This window comes from Stegodyphus dumicola, chromosome 2 (assembly GCF_044657685.1).
Source record: "Stegodyphus dumicola isolate Sdum_Otavi_A_Nest chromosome 2, ASM4465768v1".
Taxonomy (NCBI): domain Eukaryota; kingdom Metazoa; phylum Arthropoda; class Arachnida; order Araneae; family Eresidae; genus Stegodyphus; species Stegodyphus dumicola.
The window spans coordinates 180374139-180393345 of NC_140769.1; the positions used below are offsets into that span (position 1 = coordinate 180374139).

The following is a 19207-nucleotide window of genomic DNA, read 5'->3' on the forward strand; positions in this document are numbered from 1 at the left end:
TTCAGAGTAAACTCGTCAGTAAGAGAAAACAGTTAATAGTGAAGTATTGCCAATTTCAAAAATAAAAGCTGTGTATGCTTATTTAAATTTTTCAAAATGTGCTCTAGTAAATAAGAATTTTCATGAAATGAAAAACATGCGGCAGTTAGGAGGTGGGTGATTACTCTGAAAGTGCTAAAAGAACTTGTTTTCTGAAAATCATTTTTTGGTTGATGATGGTTATTTTTAAAGTTGCCGAACTATAATTATTTAATGTCAGAAATTAAAAAATATCTTTTTATTATGATAAATTTAATGAGTTACTTAATTGTGGCTTATCTCTGAATTTTTTTTGTTTTGCAGCTATGTAGATAATTGCTTTAAAATGTCATGGTTCACTGAAATTGCTGGTAAAGCTGAGGATTTACTTAACAAGGTTGATCAAACTGCTGCAACTGCTCTGCAGAACAAATCAAAATCAACATACAAATCTAGTGGTTATGTGAGCAGCCATGGCCATCCTTTTGATACAAATTTTGAACAAACTTACTCTGGTGCTAATGCATATATTGGCACAGAACAAAGTCTACAGCAAACATCTGTAATTTCTAATAAATCGGGTGACAGAAAGCTGTCATACAGTCCTACCTCATCAATGACAAATAGAAAGAAAGCTGAAAGTGATGATGAAAAACTTCTGAGATTTTTAAATGAAACTGAACCTTTCTCAGCACAGAAAAAGAAAATAAAGGAAATACCAAAGGTAAAAAAGAATGCTGATAACACCTATATTACAACTGATACAACAAATGTTAAAGAAAGTGAGTATTATATTAAAAACATTCTTTTTATATCTTAAGTTTTATGTTAATTGTAAGTTGATGTCAGTTTTTTTGTTTCAAATACGTATCTCTAAGCATTAAATTAGAAATAACTCAGTTTATGTACTAAGTATTTAAAAAAATATCCTTGAGTTCTATTTCTTTCCAGTACATTTTATTACTTTCAGGTACACTGATGCCCAAAACTAACCGTAGACCTATTGATAAATCGGCATTATTTCTGCTAACGTAGAAAAATCTGTTAAAATGATGGAATAATAGTTCTGATGTCAAGACAATAAATATGAATTGTTCAATTAAGTGTATTAATTTGATTGAAATTTGGTAAATACATCATGTAATGAGAGACTAGAATAATACTGAAAAACTTCTTAACACATTCATATTTACATTAATTATATTTACGTTAATTAGAATACAATGTTTATACAGTCAAAAGTCTTTAATCCGGACTCGTCGGGACTTCGGCAATTCCGGATTATAGATCATCAGTTTAAATCTGGTAAGATGGCATGCAGAAATTACAAAATTAAAAATATGAAACCGTAATTTATGAAATAAAGAACAATTATGATCTAAAGGGTATCAAAATTTACAAAAAGAAAAAGCTTAATATTTATTTGTTTACTTTATTAAACATTTCTTTCAATGTAAGTTGCTTCGTTTCATGTGATAATACTTTCTCTTTAATTCTATTAAACAGACATAATTTCTTGTTTACTTACAAAGTTCCGCTGTTCAAGTCCTATAATTGCTGTGTCGAGAATGCCGACTAATTTGTCAATCGAAATGTTTTCGTTTTCAATAACCTCTGGGTCACTTTCTTCGCTATCGGAAGCGAACTATAATGACGAGGAACTTGATTTAAATCATATCAAAGACGGAGTACATCGAGATGAAATACTACACTTAGGAATTATAAGCCAAATAAAATAAAAACATCTGCCCTGAAGATAAGGATAGTGCTGACAGATCAACCTCCAATCTGCGGTGTGAAATTGATAAACAGATTTCGATTTCAAAACATACTTTCGCTTTGTAGATACGAATTACATATTAGTAAACATATATCGGAAATTCTATTTGACATAATCGAAAGTTCAAGCTTACTTTTATGAAATTGCTCTAACAGTCTGCAAAAAATAATAAGCCGGATCCAATTCGAAGATTAAGGAACAACGCAATCTGCAACATTAACTGAATTAGATAATTTTAGCTTAGCTTAGACCTCCGTTACACATTAAACGTGCATGCGCACAAACATATTCGCAGCCGTAAAGGTCTTACGTGCACTCTTAAATGCCTGTGCGCATGCGTGAACGCGACGCATGCGCAGAAAGTTTGTAGCTTTGAGGTCCGGATTATAGATCATTCCGGATTATGGGTGTCTGAATTAACGACTTTTGACTGTATTTATATTAATTAGAATGCATAGTTGAGAGAAATTTTATTTCTCAATTTATGCAAATTAATTAGTATCAGTTAATTTTTTTTTTGTTACAAAAATTTTTATCAACTGTCTGCAGCAATAAATTATTTTAGATGTGTGACTACTGTTAAGATAGGTGAAAAAAAGATAGCTGTAGCATTTAAGAAATATGCAGATCTTAATGTTCAATGAAATATACAGATCTTCATCATCTATGATGAGGATATCATAATTAAATATTAAAACACTGCTCAGTAATAATTGTTGAAGTGTATTTTTAAATTGACTCTTGACTTCCATAGTTTTTCCTTAGCTCTCTGATACTGTACTAGTAAAATGGTTGCAACAGTATTATCATTTTCTGTTTGTTTAATGTTAGTGTTATTCCTTGTTCACAGTATAATTTCAAAGTGAGTGCAAACAAAGATGCCAAATATGTGCATTTTTTTATAATTCTGCTATGTTATGTTCTTGTATTCTGATAGCTGTTTTGTATTTTGAAAAAGAGTGCAGTGTTTATTTATTTATTTTATACTGAATTTTAAAAATAGCATTGTAAGCCATTCAATGATAAAACAATTACCTTGGAACACATAAAATCATGGTACTTTAGTATTATCATGATCACCTTAGTAGAAATTGCCAAACTCTGGCAACCATATCCATTGTAAGCTTTAAGTAATCATATCCATTGTAAGCTGCAATCTGGAAATTCACTGACTCACCTTAAAAAAAAAAAAAAAAAAAAAAAAAAAAAAAAAAAAATATTGCCAAACTGCGCCAAGGTTGTTGTGCTAATACGTAACTACCATAATCTTTTGTGAGCTGCAAAACCTCTTTGAATGTCTAATTTTGAAAACCAGAATTAAAAGATAAGAAAAGCTGGAGTATCTATAAATTGAAATTTTAATAATGGCAATACTGCTATATACCATGAAATGAAACAAGTACTTTTTATAGTTTGGTAACTAACCTACTTCACAATAAATGGATTCTCTCTTCCATTGCTTTGTCTATGTGCTATGATATCATAAGATATGATATGTGCTATGATTCTATTGCTTTGTCTATGTGCTAGCCAAATCAAAACACATATATAATGATATATGTGTTTTGATTTGGCTGTGTAGCCACAATATTCTTAAGATGGGAACTTTAGAAACCACAGAATTTTCAAACTATATAATCAGGTTGGGTGAGATATCAACTATAGTCAGAACTGAAATACCAGTTGAATAAAGGACATTGTTATAATCCATGATCATTTTATCACAATTCAAGCAGTGTAGATTGTAGTACAGTCAAAAGTTGTTAATTCGGACACCCATAATCCGGACCTCAAAGCTACAAACTTTCTGCGCATGCGTCGCGTTGATGCATGAGCATAAGAGCTTTAAGGCTGTGAATATGCTTGCGCGCATGCGCAAAATACGTTTACGAATGCGCGTTTAATGTATAACGGACGGTATAAGCCAAGCTAAAATTATCTAATTCAGTTAATGTTGCAGATTGCATTGTTCCTTAATCTTCGAATTGGATTCGTCTTATTATTTTTTGCAGACTGTTAGAGCAATTTTATAAAAGTAAGCTTCAACTTTCGATTATGTCAAATAAAATTTCTGATATATATTTACTAATATGTAAAGGATCTACAAAGCAAAAGTATGTTTCGAAGTTCATTAAACAAAAAGTGGAATTGCTGCAAAAAATGGATAAAGGCATATCCTTTGTTTATCTAAACTTTAATGTTTGTTTATATAAACTTTGTTTGTCCTTAACGCCGCGGTGCGCAATGAATTGGAAGTTGATCTTTCAGCACTATCCTTATCTTCAGGGCAGATGTTTTTATTTTATTTCGCTTATAATTCCTTACTAAATGTAGTATTTCATCTCGATGTACTTGTTCTTTGATATGATTTAAATCAAATTCCTCATCATTATAAATATCATGAATACACATCAAATAGTTTTCTGGTTGCAATTTTCTAATTTCGACTATGCGTAATGTATGCTTTACGCATGTGCGCGTTGAAAGAAATGTTTAATAAAGTAAACAAATATTAAGCTTTTATTTTGTAAATTTTGATACCCTTAAAATCATAATTCCTCTTTATTTCATAAATTATGGTTTCATATTTTTAACTTTATAATTTCTGCATGCCATCTTACCAGATTTAAACTGATGATCTATAATCCGGAATCGGCGAAGTCCCGACGAGTCTGGATTAACGATTTTTGACTGTAATTCTCAAATATGACCGTGATGACATGGCACTATAAACTGTATCATAAATAAGCAGTACTGCTATTTTTTTTAATTAATGTGCAACTCTTGTTGCAAAAGAAGCCGTAATGCTTTCTATAGAATCTCTTTATTATTTCGCAGAATGATGTTTGAGCTCACATTGCTCATTGAGGCTAAGAAGTGCTCTATCATCTACCATACTTTCCGAACATAAGACCTTATAATTGTGATTAAATTTCTAAGATGAAAAAAATCACTTAATGGCATTTGTGAATTATTTCCAGGTATTGTTCAGGCAATAGATCACTTGTTTCCAACAATTAACAGAGCAGGTTTGCTACAAGAATATTACAACTTCTACATTTGGCTTAAGCCCCCCCCCGCGAGACTGTATGGTATTTAGGGGAGCCTACTGTGGTATCAAAGGGCCAGGGTTCGTATCTTGGAGAACACATGGATATAACATGCATAGTGTCTTTGCGGCATGGAAGCACTCTAAATATGTGGCGAGTTGAAGGTCCTCTCAAGAGGTTGGTGGTAGGGAAAGAAGGGGTGGGAGACCATCAGATTTATTCCCTTGAGATGCTGTCCATCAGAATTGGGGGTGAAACTGAGTAAAGTCGTACTGTCAGCTGTATGGTGCTCAGTGCTCTTGCCAACAACAGGTACAGTCTTGCTCTCATTGTCATGGTGAATTTTGGGAGTTTGTTCTGATGTTGCTGTTAATTGAGGTAAGTCACAGCACAACAAATTTGGTTTGAAAACAGTGTTTGCAACTACACTGTAAGATGATAAAAGTTTCACCAAAAGTATCTTTCTTGTGTCCAGCTGTAACTAAATAGTTGCGATTATTAAAGTTCCATTCCTCATCTGTAGTTGCAAATGTATTAAAATGTAATTGTTTTAAAGATGCTGCAAGAAGTCTTAAATTTTTTGCTGGTAAGATTATTTATAGTTTTGGTAGTTTATGGTTATCCATACGAAAAAGCTGCCAAAAAATATTGATGAGGCAATGCAAAAATGTAAACACTGCATTGTTTAGAAAGCTGTTGAAAATTTTTTAGAGAGCACTAAATACCGTTTAATTTTAATCAAAAGCAACTGAGACTGGTTATTTGAAATTTATTTAAACAGTCATTCCATGGCTTATGATTCACATAAGAGATTGCATGTCTTGTTTTAAGCATGTACACTGCGCAAAAAAAAAAAAAAAAAAAGGGGGGGACAGTTCTATATCTCCCATTCTACTGGGCCAATTGATGAAATTCAGCTTGCGTTTTTCATGTCTCGAAAGCACGACTTAGGATATGTATTAGATTTATATATAGCATTGTTCTAATTAGGAATTCTGACAGAAAATCAGACTTTTTCTGAAGTAACATATCGATTTTTTTCCATATTTCAGTTCTACAACTCAAATTACGCCAAACTACCAGGTTTTGTAAAAATTGCACTAGTAGTTTTTAAAGAATTAGCTCTCAAAGTTTTAGCTCCTCAATGTTAACTGAGTTTGGTATATATTTATTAATCTCTCTTTTTTTTATTAAACTTATTTGATTCTTCCTTTCACATTTCAAAATAAATTCATTCCAAATAAAATTCACCCATTTTTTATGATTTATTTTTAAAATTTGTATTTTTAAACAATTTTTATAAATTTATTTAAAATTTCCGAAGATGTACGGGAATTTATATATTGTTGCACTTGAAGTTTGGCATATTTGTTGAAAGTGTTAAAACATCAAATGTGGTTAAGACACGTTGCTAAAATTATTTGAAAGTAAGAACGATGTAACTTTTTTCCCCACTCATGCACAATGCAAAAAGGTAGAAACGAGTTGCCTTTTTTTTTCCCATTCCGGCATAATGGAAAGGAAAATTGGTTGCCATATATTAAGAAGTTCGCCAAGTGAATTATTCTTGGCTCAAACTGGAAAAAACTTCACCAAGATAAATTTTTTAATTTCTCCATAACTTTCACACCAAAATGTACAAAGTTTAATATCTAGGCATAATTATAGTCGTAGAATCAAAATATGGAAAAAATTTGGTATGTTATTTCAGAAAAAGTCTGATTTTGTGTCAAAATACCTATGTTAGAACAATACTATATATAAGTCATGCTTTCGACACATGAAAAATGCAGTTTGAATTTTGTCAATCACCTCAGTAGAACGGGAGATAGGGAGATATAGAACTGTCTCCCTCTTTTTTTGTGTGCAGTGGACATATTTTTCTTAGATGCAAATGTATGTTAATTATTTTTTACTTTAAATTGGTTTCTATAAATATGATAGAATGAAATTTAATTTTTCTTATCAATAAATACCTGTGTGTGTCTTCAAGCTATAGATATTTACTACATTTTAAATCTACTTTAAACTGTAGGTTATGAATTGAATATACAAATAGTAACTGTAAAATGTGGTGTATTAAATGATGTTTAATTTACTTTGAATTTCAGTATTTTAGATCAAAATTTACTCTTTTATCAGAGTTATTTTTCTTTTTAAATAGCTGAATGTTCTAAAATTTACTTTTTCAGGTGACAAATGATAGGACAAATTTAAATTATTTTGACTTGAAAGTTTTTGTAATTGTAAATCACTTTAGAATGTAGGCCATTTCATTCTTTTGAACAATTTTGTAATACACATTGCATATATAGCAAATAATGAGTCCAATAAATATGCATTATATTATTTGTTATATACAGTGGTTCTGAACCTTTTTTTTTTACCCCAGGCACCTCTTTCATCAGAGACAATATTTTCCTTCATTGCTAGGTAATCTTTTTCTCCCATCCTATCCTTTCCAAAACTTGAAAAATATACAGACATTTATTTAAATTTGTTGTTTTTAAAATTTTTGTTCTTTACAAGGCCTTGAGAGTTAAATGTAGTAGTATGTGTAGAACTGAGGTTCTCTGCTGCAGAAGTACAAATTGCGCTAAGTTGAAATCATAAGATATAATCAGTGACTTTCCTTAAGATGTAACAAAATAGATGAACATATCATGTCAGACTATGACATATTGGTGAAATCATACAGTGGTTAACATACAAATGTACTTGACTGGTACAACATGATTTAAGCCTGCTTAACAGTTCATTCAGACAGGCAGGTACTTGGCAATGTAGAAAAATTATCTGGAATACTTGGTTAGATTCCTATTACAATATAGTCTTCCACTACACTGCTCCATGTTAGGACTCTGTGCATCACATTGCTGCACAACGCTCGAGAGAATCATGGCTACTGGCCACGTCGACAAACACCTTGGATAAGCATAGCAGGAAGGACACAGTCTTCAACACCATCAGAACCAGAACACACAGTTGACACCACACACCCTTTCTCTCTGTTGGAAGGATTCTCTTGTGCAATTATACAGTTCACCTTTTCTGCTCAGCACAATCGGGAACAAGACCAACAAAATTTAGATACAAATTCCAACAAAATGTAGATTATTTTTAATGTATTTTATAAATTAAGCAAGAAAAAGTATAGAAAATAGTGGTTCTAAAACTTGAACAAAAGTAGCTTTTTATATTCATAACCTAAAATTAAATACTTAACAGGTAAACTAAAGGATGATCGCATTCCCATCTGAACCTATAAAATTCCCCCCTTCCTAGGAAGAATTCCCATCGATTGAGAATCCCTGTTCTGTTGTTGCTAATGCTCACTTGTCTGACATAGTCAGCCCAAGCCCATGAAATTCCTCGTGGCAGGGAGCGTAAGTTTTGCGCCTGTCATTGGCCTCAGCCTTGAGCACCTTACAGGTGACAGACCCCTGTTCTACTCCTTATAAATAAATAAAATTCAGCAATAGCTTATATAAAGGCATCTTTCTTGCCTCCATTTTTTTTTTCCATCAAAGAAATATAAAGTCAATTAGGATGAATAAAAACATAAATAAGACAAAAACTAAAAACTTGGGAAGAAAAAAGTGTGGCATCTTCATAAATTGATTTATTATGCATATTGCTTGAAGTCCTAGCATTGTATTCAGACAGAATGTAATTTCCTATACTAGGGATTAATGAAAAAGATTGATAAAGTCATATACCTTCATATAATGGCTCCTCATTATGTATGTTTATTATTAAGTGTGGAAAATTGTATACTGTATTTTTTAACAGATAAAACAAATTCTAGATACTGTGGAAGAAGAAGCATGCCAGAATGAACAGACAGTGCCACAAATTGAATCTGTAAATATAAAGGAATCTATATCTGAACCTGTAAAATGCACTGAAAATACTGAAGAAAAATATACCTCAGAATTATCTTCACTTCCACTGAAGTCTAAAATGATGGAATTGCCAGAGAGTAGTGCTATGCCAGTTACTGAAGAACTGTTGCTTGTACAAAAAAGAGCTGAGCATGCTGAAGCAGGTAGTAACTGATATTCAAAATGTCTTTCTTACATTAAAATTGATAACAATTTTAATAAAAATAATTTCTAATCAGATTAGTTCTAAAGTGGGTTTGACGAATTTTTATTTGAGTATAATTTAGTTTTTTTCTTTTTTCCTACAGATGATATCACAATCTACAGATAAATGGAGAAAACATAAAACAGTAATTTAATAGATGTTATAGTTCATGTTCAGTTTGGCACACTGTGATAAATTGGTAGTTTATAAATAATGATTTGATTGACTGTTGCTAAAATAGTACAAGAATTATTAATTTTTTGTAACCTTAAGCTTTTAAACATTTGATGTTTTTAAAATTTATGTTGTAAGAAATAATATATATATTTTTTCAATTATGTGATAAGCAACAATTTAATGTCAACCAAAAATATTATAAAAAATGTACCTAGCAGCATTTAAAAAATTATTTTTATGCTAATATAACTAAAATTTTTATGTCTCAGAATTTTTACAGCATTAAATATTCTTCATATTCCATTTTCATATGAATAAGACAGAAGACTCCATTCTTCATGTCAATATTTAATGCCTGTTTTCAAATAAAATACATATTCCAAGTCAGCAGAGAAAGTTTTGAAATGTACTTAGTTTGTAGTTTTGTCTTGATCATTTGATGTAACCATCATCATTTTAAATGCTCATTTCACACCATTTTTTCCATATAATTCTAAGCAGGAAGCACCAGCGAAGCACTTTTTGATAGATCATAGTGACAGAAGATAATTTCAACATATAAACGCAACTTAGACGTGACTCAGATACAGCTAGAAGTGGGCAAGATACCAGAAATTCAGCGCTTGTCCTACTAGCTGCATGGCTTAGTCATGACACATGGAAACAAATGGTCATGGTTTCTTTAGTATCACAAGTGATGTTGAATATTTGCCTTATATGACAGGGCTGTCAAGAAAGTGGAAGAGCAGTGTCATACATTTCTTACTTTTTGCTTGCACTCTATATACATTGCAAAAAAATTCTCCAGAAGGTCCACACTATCCATATATTTGTTGTAATTTCCTGTGAGTTTACGTTACTTTACGAATACAGATTTGTTTTTTCTTGAGAACTTCTTGGTCACTAAAGGCGGATAAATTGTATCATAGTTTCATAGGGTGACAGATCTGTCCTTTCTTTAAATTAAAGCAATGCAGTACTCTTTATCAAATGCTGTGTCATGTGTTTTCAATGTCTTGTTTGTTTGTTTGCAAGTATAATAGGACCCTTTCCCAATCTGTACTCAAAAATTGTTCCAACCACATGGACTCATCCAGTTCTGACAACAAGTATGACGTAAAAAAGTTGTTGAAATATATGTAATGATTTGAAGAAACTTCTGCTAAAAGATGACTTGTCATTCTATTGCTGTTCAGAACTCCATATAGCAGGTTCCTCAGCATGCATTCTTTTAATCCTTTGTGTAACACTACATAAATTGATATTCCTGTTTTTTTTTTTTTTTTTTTTTTAGTATTTAGCATTCACCGTACTGGTAACATTATACTGGTATCTCTAGAAAAATATCAAAATACCTTCTTTTTATGTTTTAAATTAAAATTTTTTTCTTGTATATTTCTTTTGCATATTAGCACCGATTAAAATGAATAGTAAAATAAATTGGAGACTTATCATTTTCATGAAAAATAGAAAACTTCATTGCTTTTTTTAGAATCATTAAATGTGAGTGTTGTTGCTTAATATTCTCTGCCTCCATAGCCATTGCTGGGAAGACATTTTTTTAACTTTGCATAACAAATATCAGACAGATTATCCACAAAATAGTGACTTTAGAAACAACAAAATTAGGGATTTAATTCTTAGTTAAAAGCTTTAAAAAAAAAATATATATATATATATATATATATATATATATAACCATGTTGCATCATTCCAAGTAAACCATAATTTAGAAAAAACATTAAACCATTTTTCTGACCAATTTGTAAAATAAACTTCTTGAAAATGTCAGATTCTCCTTTTTAATCATATTAAGAATAAGATTGAAATTTTTGCTGCAATTAGAGATCTGCAGCTATTTCAAAATAGTGTGATACGACAGACTAAGAAAATGAAAGAATATTTATGTAATGACATTAGTAGATGTTTTTGTTTTTCCTTTGAATTTGATGAATTGACAGATATATGATACACAGCACAATTTTTTTTTAATTTGCATAGTTTTTAAAAATTATACATCTAAAGAAGAATTATTGTGTATGCTTTTTCTGAAAGAATTAAACTCTTTTTAAAAACTTCATCACTAATTTGAACTATTGCTTTTTAAATTAATTTCAGTAACAACAGATGGGGCAAGAGCAATGATAGGATGCATAAATGGATTTATAACTGTAAAAAATAAATAATAATAATGTTGAAATCCTAACCTTTTTGTGTTAGCATGTAATTTGATAAGAAGTATTAGCTGAGAAAATATTAAAGATAAAAAAAAAAAAAAAAAAAAAAAAAATAATGAACATGGCATTCAAAATAGTTAATTCCACCCATGAAAGTTCCTTCATGTGATGTTTCTTCCACATGCAATGCAATGATGAACAGCCAGAGTTTTTATATGTGATGTGGCTAAGTAGAAATTAGTTTCTGGAGCAGTTTCATGATTTATTAATGAAGATAAAAAAATTCTTAAAAAGCAAAAACAGGAATGAGCAAATTTAAATGACAATTTAGCATTTTTTTGACAGATTTTATATCAAAATTAAATGACTTAAGCTGAGAATTACAAGAAAAAATTAGGTAACAGTTGAAATGGTCTGTAGCATTTAATGCATACAAAACAAAATTCAAATGCTAATAAAAGATCTTCAGTGAAACAATTTGGATCACTTTCTAAACATGCTCAATCACTTACAAAAAAAAACATTAAAATTTTAATTATAACACTAAAAAAGATTAATGAAATTTTGAGGTCAGATTTCATTATTTTGAAAAAAGTCAGTTATTGTACAGTATATGTCTTTTTCTTTTAAAAAAGGATTTAATTATAAAACATAATTTCGTAAAAGTTTTTGACACATTCCTTATTTGGGGGGGGGTATTAGGTAATGAAGACAAAATTATATCTGTGCAAACTGATAAAACCATAGAAGCTTGAGAACCTGAGGAATTTTGGAAATACATCAATTGAGAAAAGTATTCCAATGTCAGAAAACATGAATATAGCTTCTCTTCAAGTTTTCATATTTAAAATTCACAAAAACTAAACTAAAATTCCTACTTACCAATTCTTACGCTGAAAATTCATTATCTTTGTTTGGATACATGCAAAATTATGAATGCTTGGTTGGAGATATGTAGACACAGACTTCTCATTAAGGATTAGATAATAAAATGAAGTTTAATCAATATTTTTTCTGTGACTACTTTCCAATTAATAAGTATTATTAATTAAATATATTGATTTAATACTTCCTTCTGTATTAACTCTCATACATGAGACACAAATTTGAATGTGTTAAATATGGGTGGATAGCAACACATTTTTAAGAAAAAACATCAATCATAATAGAGTCCTGCAAACTCAACATAATGGGGACTGAGAGACTGTCAAGTTTTACAGAATAAGGGCTGGGTTTTTCAGAACTCTTAATATTTAACTGTAAATTCGTCTAGACATTTGTAGCACAATATTGGACATGAAAAAGTACAGCATACTTGATTTTTTTTTATATCAAGTTCTAGCTCAGTAGCAGTCATAAAAAGAAAAAATATTCTAAGATAATTGAGTAAAATAACTTACATACAAAAATGAAGAAAAATTATTAGTAGTTCTTGGTAGAAAAATATTGTGTGATGGTAGAGTGTCTCTCACACTCATTCTGCCATTGTGCAGCTTCATTCCATAGGGAGGGAAAAAATGTCCATGTAACGGAGCATTCATTTAGCAGCCATCAGTCCTTCACTGTGGGTCATAATTTTAGCTTTTCCTTTGTTTTCAATCTCTTCGTTTTGTGATTCATCTCCATTTTTATCCACATTGTCTTTCACCAGTGCAACTATGGGTATTTCTGCTTGTCCTAAAATTTCACAATTTTCATCTTGTCCCATCCATTCTTCAACATCACCTTCAGTAACTTCTTCGCTGCCCGGAATTTTCTCAAGTAAGTCAACTATTTCACAATTTTCTGTCTTTTCTCTGCTTTCATGAAATTTGTTTCCTCAATGGTCAACAACTCTCTCCAGGAATGAATGAGGCTTATCTGCTCGATTTCACTCCAAGAATGAGCTATCGATCCAAGATATATATTTCAGTTTCTAGATCATATCATACCCTTCCTCCATGGCCAGGAAAAGAGGTGAAAGATGTTTACTTCTGCATTATTTCTTCAGTGCCTCCAAAATGCCCTGGTTGATCAGCTGACTCACTGAAGTTATGTTAGGAGGGAGAAACATGGCTCTTATATCTTGTAACTTTTCTGCATTGGGATGAGATGAGACATTGTCTAGAAGGAGAATCCCCTTCCTTGGTAGATTTTTTGATTTAGAAATTTTTTCCACCAAGTAAAATTTTTGATGATGACCAATCGTTAAATATTGCTTTATTCGTCCATCATTTGACTGATTCCGATACCAAACAGGAAGATCATGATTGGTTTTGGTCCTATTAGTGTAATTTTTAACATTTTTAAACGCCTGAGGATTTTTTGATTTGCCTATAAGTGCTAGTTTGAGCTTATGGGTGCTTGTTGCATTGCTGCATCCAAGATTGTGACTCTCTCCTTGCTTTTTTTTTTTTTTTTTTTTTTTTTCCGAAGGTAGCATTAAAAAATTCAGACCAATCTCATCACAAATATAAATTTGATCTCCAGATATACCCTTCTTTTAAATTATTTTGAGGAAATTATCCTTGAATATTGCAGCATTTTCCAAGCTAACATATAGCTTTTCCCGACAGACGTTTAACTGCCTGATGCCATACCGCTTTTTCCATCTGTCGAGCTAGCCAACACTAACAGTAAATCCAGGCTCTCCTGAAAATTCATCATAAAATTTCAGGGCCTTTTTCTTGTAAAATTGGTCTGGAAATGATTGTTCCCTTTGCTGCCTGAACCACAAATAAAGCACCTCACTCACTTTTTTATATTTACACCTTTCATATTTTTTCTTTCCTTTAAACTATCTGTACATGCTCTTTTCCTACACCAAGACTCTATTTTGGACCTCATCTTTTTTCTCCCTATCAAAGTAGTCTGTCTAACACCTAAATCCATGTCAATTTTGTTTACACTTTCCCCTTTGTCCAGGCTATTTAAGGTATCTAGTTTTATTTCAGTTGTAACGTTAGTTTGTTTTCTTTTCTTTTCAAATGATATTTTCATTTCACAGAATATCAAAAGGTCCCAAAAATATGTAACACTTATATGCCTGGATGTGAACTGAGGAACAATACCCACAATGAACTGGTGTGAATTTAGTTTGCAATAAGATGCAGTCACAAAGCTTCAGACCAAGTCTCCTAACATTTTGCAACAATAGAAAGGAATGTGAGCCAGCTGCTACCTGACTTTTTCGTATCTTCGAAAGAAACAGTGTTGCCAAGTATTACAACATACTTTGAAACTTATTAGGCAGTTCTAAGAATTAATGGCATAATGCAAAAATTACAGAAAAAGAACACTTAAATCTTTGAACAGAACAGGAAAGACATACGCATAAATAATAATTATATATACTGTACGTAATATTTGTGTGTTTGGCCTAGAGATATCTTAAAAGGTTGCTAAAAAGGTATTGAGTTTGCTGGACTCTACTGTATTTTCAAAAATTGCCACTTGGGGTTGTAAGGAAGGTCCAGATTTTGATGACATGTGCATATTTTTTTTCATTTTTTAGTATTCATCGTATTAAAATATAATTAATCATATGTAGTTATTTGTTGTATAAAATATGTCTAAATTTATGAAATATTGTTGAGAAGAAAATTGTAATAAGTACTGGTGTAATTTCAGTTGACTTAATTTCACTGTCTAGTAAATCTTTTGTGCACTTTGTTAAATTATGCATAAGAATTAAATAAATTTGATTTCTCTAACAGTCATTTGATTTAAATCGATTTTAATATTAGCTTATTAGCTCCTTTTATGAAACACATGTTTTGAAGTGAGGAAATTTATGCTAAGAAGTAAATTTATTTTTCAGAGGTGACCCATATCTACCTATGGATTAAACGTTTTTTAGAGAACTTCATGCATTTGTAAGATTGATTATAATTTTAGCAACAGTGTTAATGTTCAGTGGAGATATGAATAATGATGAAAATTCAATAATCTTTTACTGAATTTATGATTTAGAAATTTATTCCTTCCCCCGGCCTAAAAAAATAAGTTATTTTTCTCTGTGCATCTTATTTTATTGTATTAGAGTTGTGTCCATATTTTTTAATAATTTATCAAAATTAATTTTTTTGCCTGCTTTTGAGATTTTTGCTTTTAATTTAGTTTTAATTGAGTTCAACATTATCATTTTATACTTGAATAAAAGCAGTAAGAATTATTTAAATTAATTTTATTTACCTCAAGAAAATATTTTACTTTATGATTAAAAAAAAAAAACTAATACCTACAAACTATTACATTATGTTTTAGAAATGAAGAGGATGACCAAAAAATTAGATCATTGGAACTCTCAGATTTCTGGGAATGACAAGTTAGTTCGAGAATTGAGAGAAAAAGAACGGGACATGATTGCTGCTTTGGATGCTAAAGACTCTCAGTTAGCAATTTTAAAAGTACGATTACAAGAGGCAGATCAAGAACTGCAAGCAAAACGCAATATAATTGAGAGTTTAAGAGCTGAAAATGAGAGGTAAGTTGATAATCATGATCACCTCTCTCTGTTTTAAGTTGAAATTAAGTGTAGATGGATTTTATAGTAGTAGTTTTGTAATTCATAGTATGGATTTCTTAAAGAATCATTACTTTTGTATGATCTGGTTGCTAACCATAAATTGCTAAGTATGGTTAATTAAGTGCAGGGAAACATGCCAATGTAAAATTTTAAATTAGCCCCCCCCCAAAAAAAAACTTAATTTGACATAGATTATAATGATGAAATTTTATTCAGAATCTATGCCAGACTAAGTTTTTTTTTTTTTTTTTTTTTTCCCTAATTCTAGAGTATAATTTATAAATTAGTTTGTACTGATCATGTTGTTTCAGTACTAACATATTTTTCTGTTGACCAGTTTTGACAGTGTCACCAAACAGTGCAGTTTAGTTCAATATAAGCATAATGCTGCAACACACTCTTAAAATGTTCACTTTGGTTTTGTAAACTCAGTAAGCCCGGTTAGTTTTTGTAAAGAAGTTTATAAATTAACTGTATTTCTCTGTTTTTCTTTAGCATTTTGAAAAAAATGATTAAAATTTAGGACCTACCTTTGAATTCAGGAGCAGCAAGCAGTGCAGGATTTTCAAAGTTACAAGACTAGTTTTACTGATGCACATACTAAAACACTGAAAGACAATGGCAAACTACTTGATAAAAAAATGTAGTGGAACATATAACACCACTTAACTTCATATTTAAATAAATTCATGTCATGCCGAATTCACAAAGAAGGTGACAGTGTTATTGTTCTTTTAAATTCCATTTAGGATTTTCTGCTGCTGGATTTAGGTGCTGTTTTTAATAAATTTGTTTATAAGATAGTCTCAGAACTTGAGCTGATATTTATTAAATTTTTTGGTAATTATGTTTCATTTAGTTAGTTATTTCTTGGATAGCACCACTAAAACACTGTTTTCAAATTCAAATAACAACAATCAATTTTAGCACTATTTTCTGAAAAATAACTAGCTAAAAGTAGTAAACTGCATTACCAATTTTTTTTAATATGCCATACTCTTAAGTTGTATCTGTTGATTAATTAATTAAAGATTAATCTGTGATTGTCTAACTAAATAAAGAGCAATCCATTCCTCTAAATTCTGTCTGGAATCATTAGCATAATTTTTGTGGGATCTCCACCAACTTTTCACGGTTAATGGGCAAATCCATAACTACCATTTTTTCAAAGAAATCACTGTATAAATTCTTTTAAATTGCTCAGTAGGAATACTTTATAGGAAATGAAAATGTTCAAATTTGATGTAAAGCGTATGTTATGTTCAAGTGCTATTTTTTAATCGGATTTTAATTTTGTTTCAAAATGCTAAGTTGTTGGTAAATAAGTCTTCTGCAGTATATGAAAAGTAAAGTATTTAACCCTTTGACGCGCTCTATATTATTTTTATAATTTTTTTAACTAAAAACTCAAGAAATTGAATATTATGATCCTAGAGACAAATAATATATGAATTTAAAAAAAACTACTCTTGCCCATTGTTCTGTGGGTGGTGGTCACACTGTGAAACTACCGCGCGTTTAGGACTTGAAACTTACCTTTCTCCGTGCGTGTTTCCAATAAATGACGAAATTTATGAATTTAAAACAAAATGCATGTAGGAATTGCATAATATATAATATATATATTTTTTTACATTATTTTGTGTGTAGTGTTGTGTATTTAATTATGGCAAAGCACACTAGGGCTATCTGCCTAAGGGGAGGGATGCCTTTCGTGGAGGACTTTCTAAGGGAAACTGGCTCGTATACACGTTACACATGGGGAAAACCACGAAAACACCCATGCAGCCAGCCCGTTCGCGGGATTCGAACCTCGGACCGAACTACCAGTGTTCAACGGCTTTACCGCTCGGCTGCTGGTGAGCTGGTGGGCCCTTTTACATTATTTTACAAAGTAAATCGTCAGAAAAAATTTAAAAATAAATGTTTATGTAATTCTTCTATAGCAGTGAAAGTACCTACATAATAAGGACGTTTGGCTACAGGGATTAAAAAACTCAGTACAATAAGGATAAAAAAAAGACTCAGTTTTTTTTTTTTTTTTTTTTTTTTTTTTTTTAAATTTCAAAGAACAAATATTTTTTGTGACATTGTTCAAAGCATGTTTTGTCTTTTTGGTACATGCATGCCCACATTGCACGTTTCGCCACATGTATCTTCTTCTATGAGGTTTCTTCCTTGTGCTAGAAAATGTACACTGATTGGATCTAAATTTAACTGGTATATGTCCAGCGTTATTTAGTTTTTTTCATCTAGCACATGAAATTTGTGGGTTTTTTTATGTTAATGAGGAGGGGCTTAGTCTTTTGGGCTTTGATACGAATCATTCGTTTCCCATTCACACTTATTTTATTCGTATTTCGTCCCAAAATTTTCAGAAAATATTTTTTATTTAAATAAAACTTTATGTGATTTCTATTTTTTATTACAGCAAAGTATATGTACATTAAATTTAAACCACAGGAAAGAATTTATAAAATCACAATACTAGCTTGGGGAGCAAGTGTGTTGAAGTTGCTGGAAAAGAAAGACCTTTTTACTGGGCAGGTGCATGTATTGTTTAGTAATAAAATAACTCTGTGATTTCAAAACCCCTTATCTATATCCGGGTAAAAATAAACATTCCTATTCGAGAAGCAAGCAAACGCCATTGTGAAGAGCAGTGGTTTCAAGGCGCGACCACCGGGTCCGTGACACTTAGCCAACAACCACTTAGCCGACGGGACACTTAACTGACACCAGTTAGCCAACAGGACATTTAGCCGACACGGACACTTAGCCTACATGACACTTAGCTGACAGGTCATTTAGCCGACACGGACAGTTAGCTGACAAGACATTTAGCCGACAAGGACAGTTAGCCGACAGGACATTTAGCCGACGCGGACAGTTAGCCGATAGGACATTTAGCCGACAAGGACACTTAGCCAACAGGACATTTAGCCGACATGGACAGTTAGCCGACTGGACATTTGGCCAACACAGAGAGTTAGCCTACGGGACACTTACCTGTCAAGACATTTAGTCAACAAGTTACTAAGCCAACAGTGACGTTTAACTGACACGTACCCAAAAACTATTTAAACTATCAATTGCAAAATTTCTCGACTACTCCATAAGTTCAATATTTAAGTCATTTTTTTCACCTATCAGTAAAATTCATTTTTTGATTCTTAAAGATCTCATATGTGCTATTAATTATTGTGTTAATTTAGCATTTTTTGGTATGTATCGTGCTGTTTAGTGTACATTGGCCAAATTGAAAAAGCGCTGAAATTTCAAAAAAATTAATAAAACAAAACCTTAAAGAATATTTTACTTCTAAATTAAGCATTATGCACTAGTTTAGGGCCATAAACATTAACCTAAGTAAGTATTTTAAGTGAGAGGCGTGGTCAATAAAATGTTA

The 19207-nt window shown here is 31.2% G+C and overlaps 1 protein-coding gene across 7 annotated transcripts in view; it reads left to right on the forward strand.

Annotated features, from left to right (window-relative positions):
* The window catches only part of LOC118183735 (golgin subfamily A member 5-like), a 96488-nt gene that overhangs the window by 12817 nt on the left and 64464 nt on the right, over positions 1–19207 (forward strand). For 6 of the 7 annotated variants that reach the window (XR_015039664.1, XR_004757285.2, XR_015039665.1 and 3 more), the window contains 3 exons: positions 343–800; positions 8657–8896; positions 15537–15756. Coding sequence is in view for 4 of the 7 variants with exons in the window: in XM_035353331.2 (XP_035209222.1) it covers positions 365–800; positions 8657–8896; positions 15537–15756 (896 nt within the window). In the remaining 3 variants the exon portion in view is untranslated. Of the gene's footprint in view, positions 1–342; positions 801–8640; positions 8897–15536; positions 15757–19207 lie in introns of those variants that run through there. The other variant, XM_085811481.1, reaches the window with a different exon arrangement.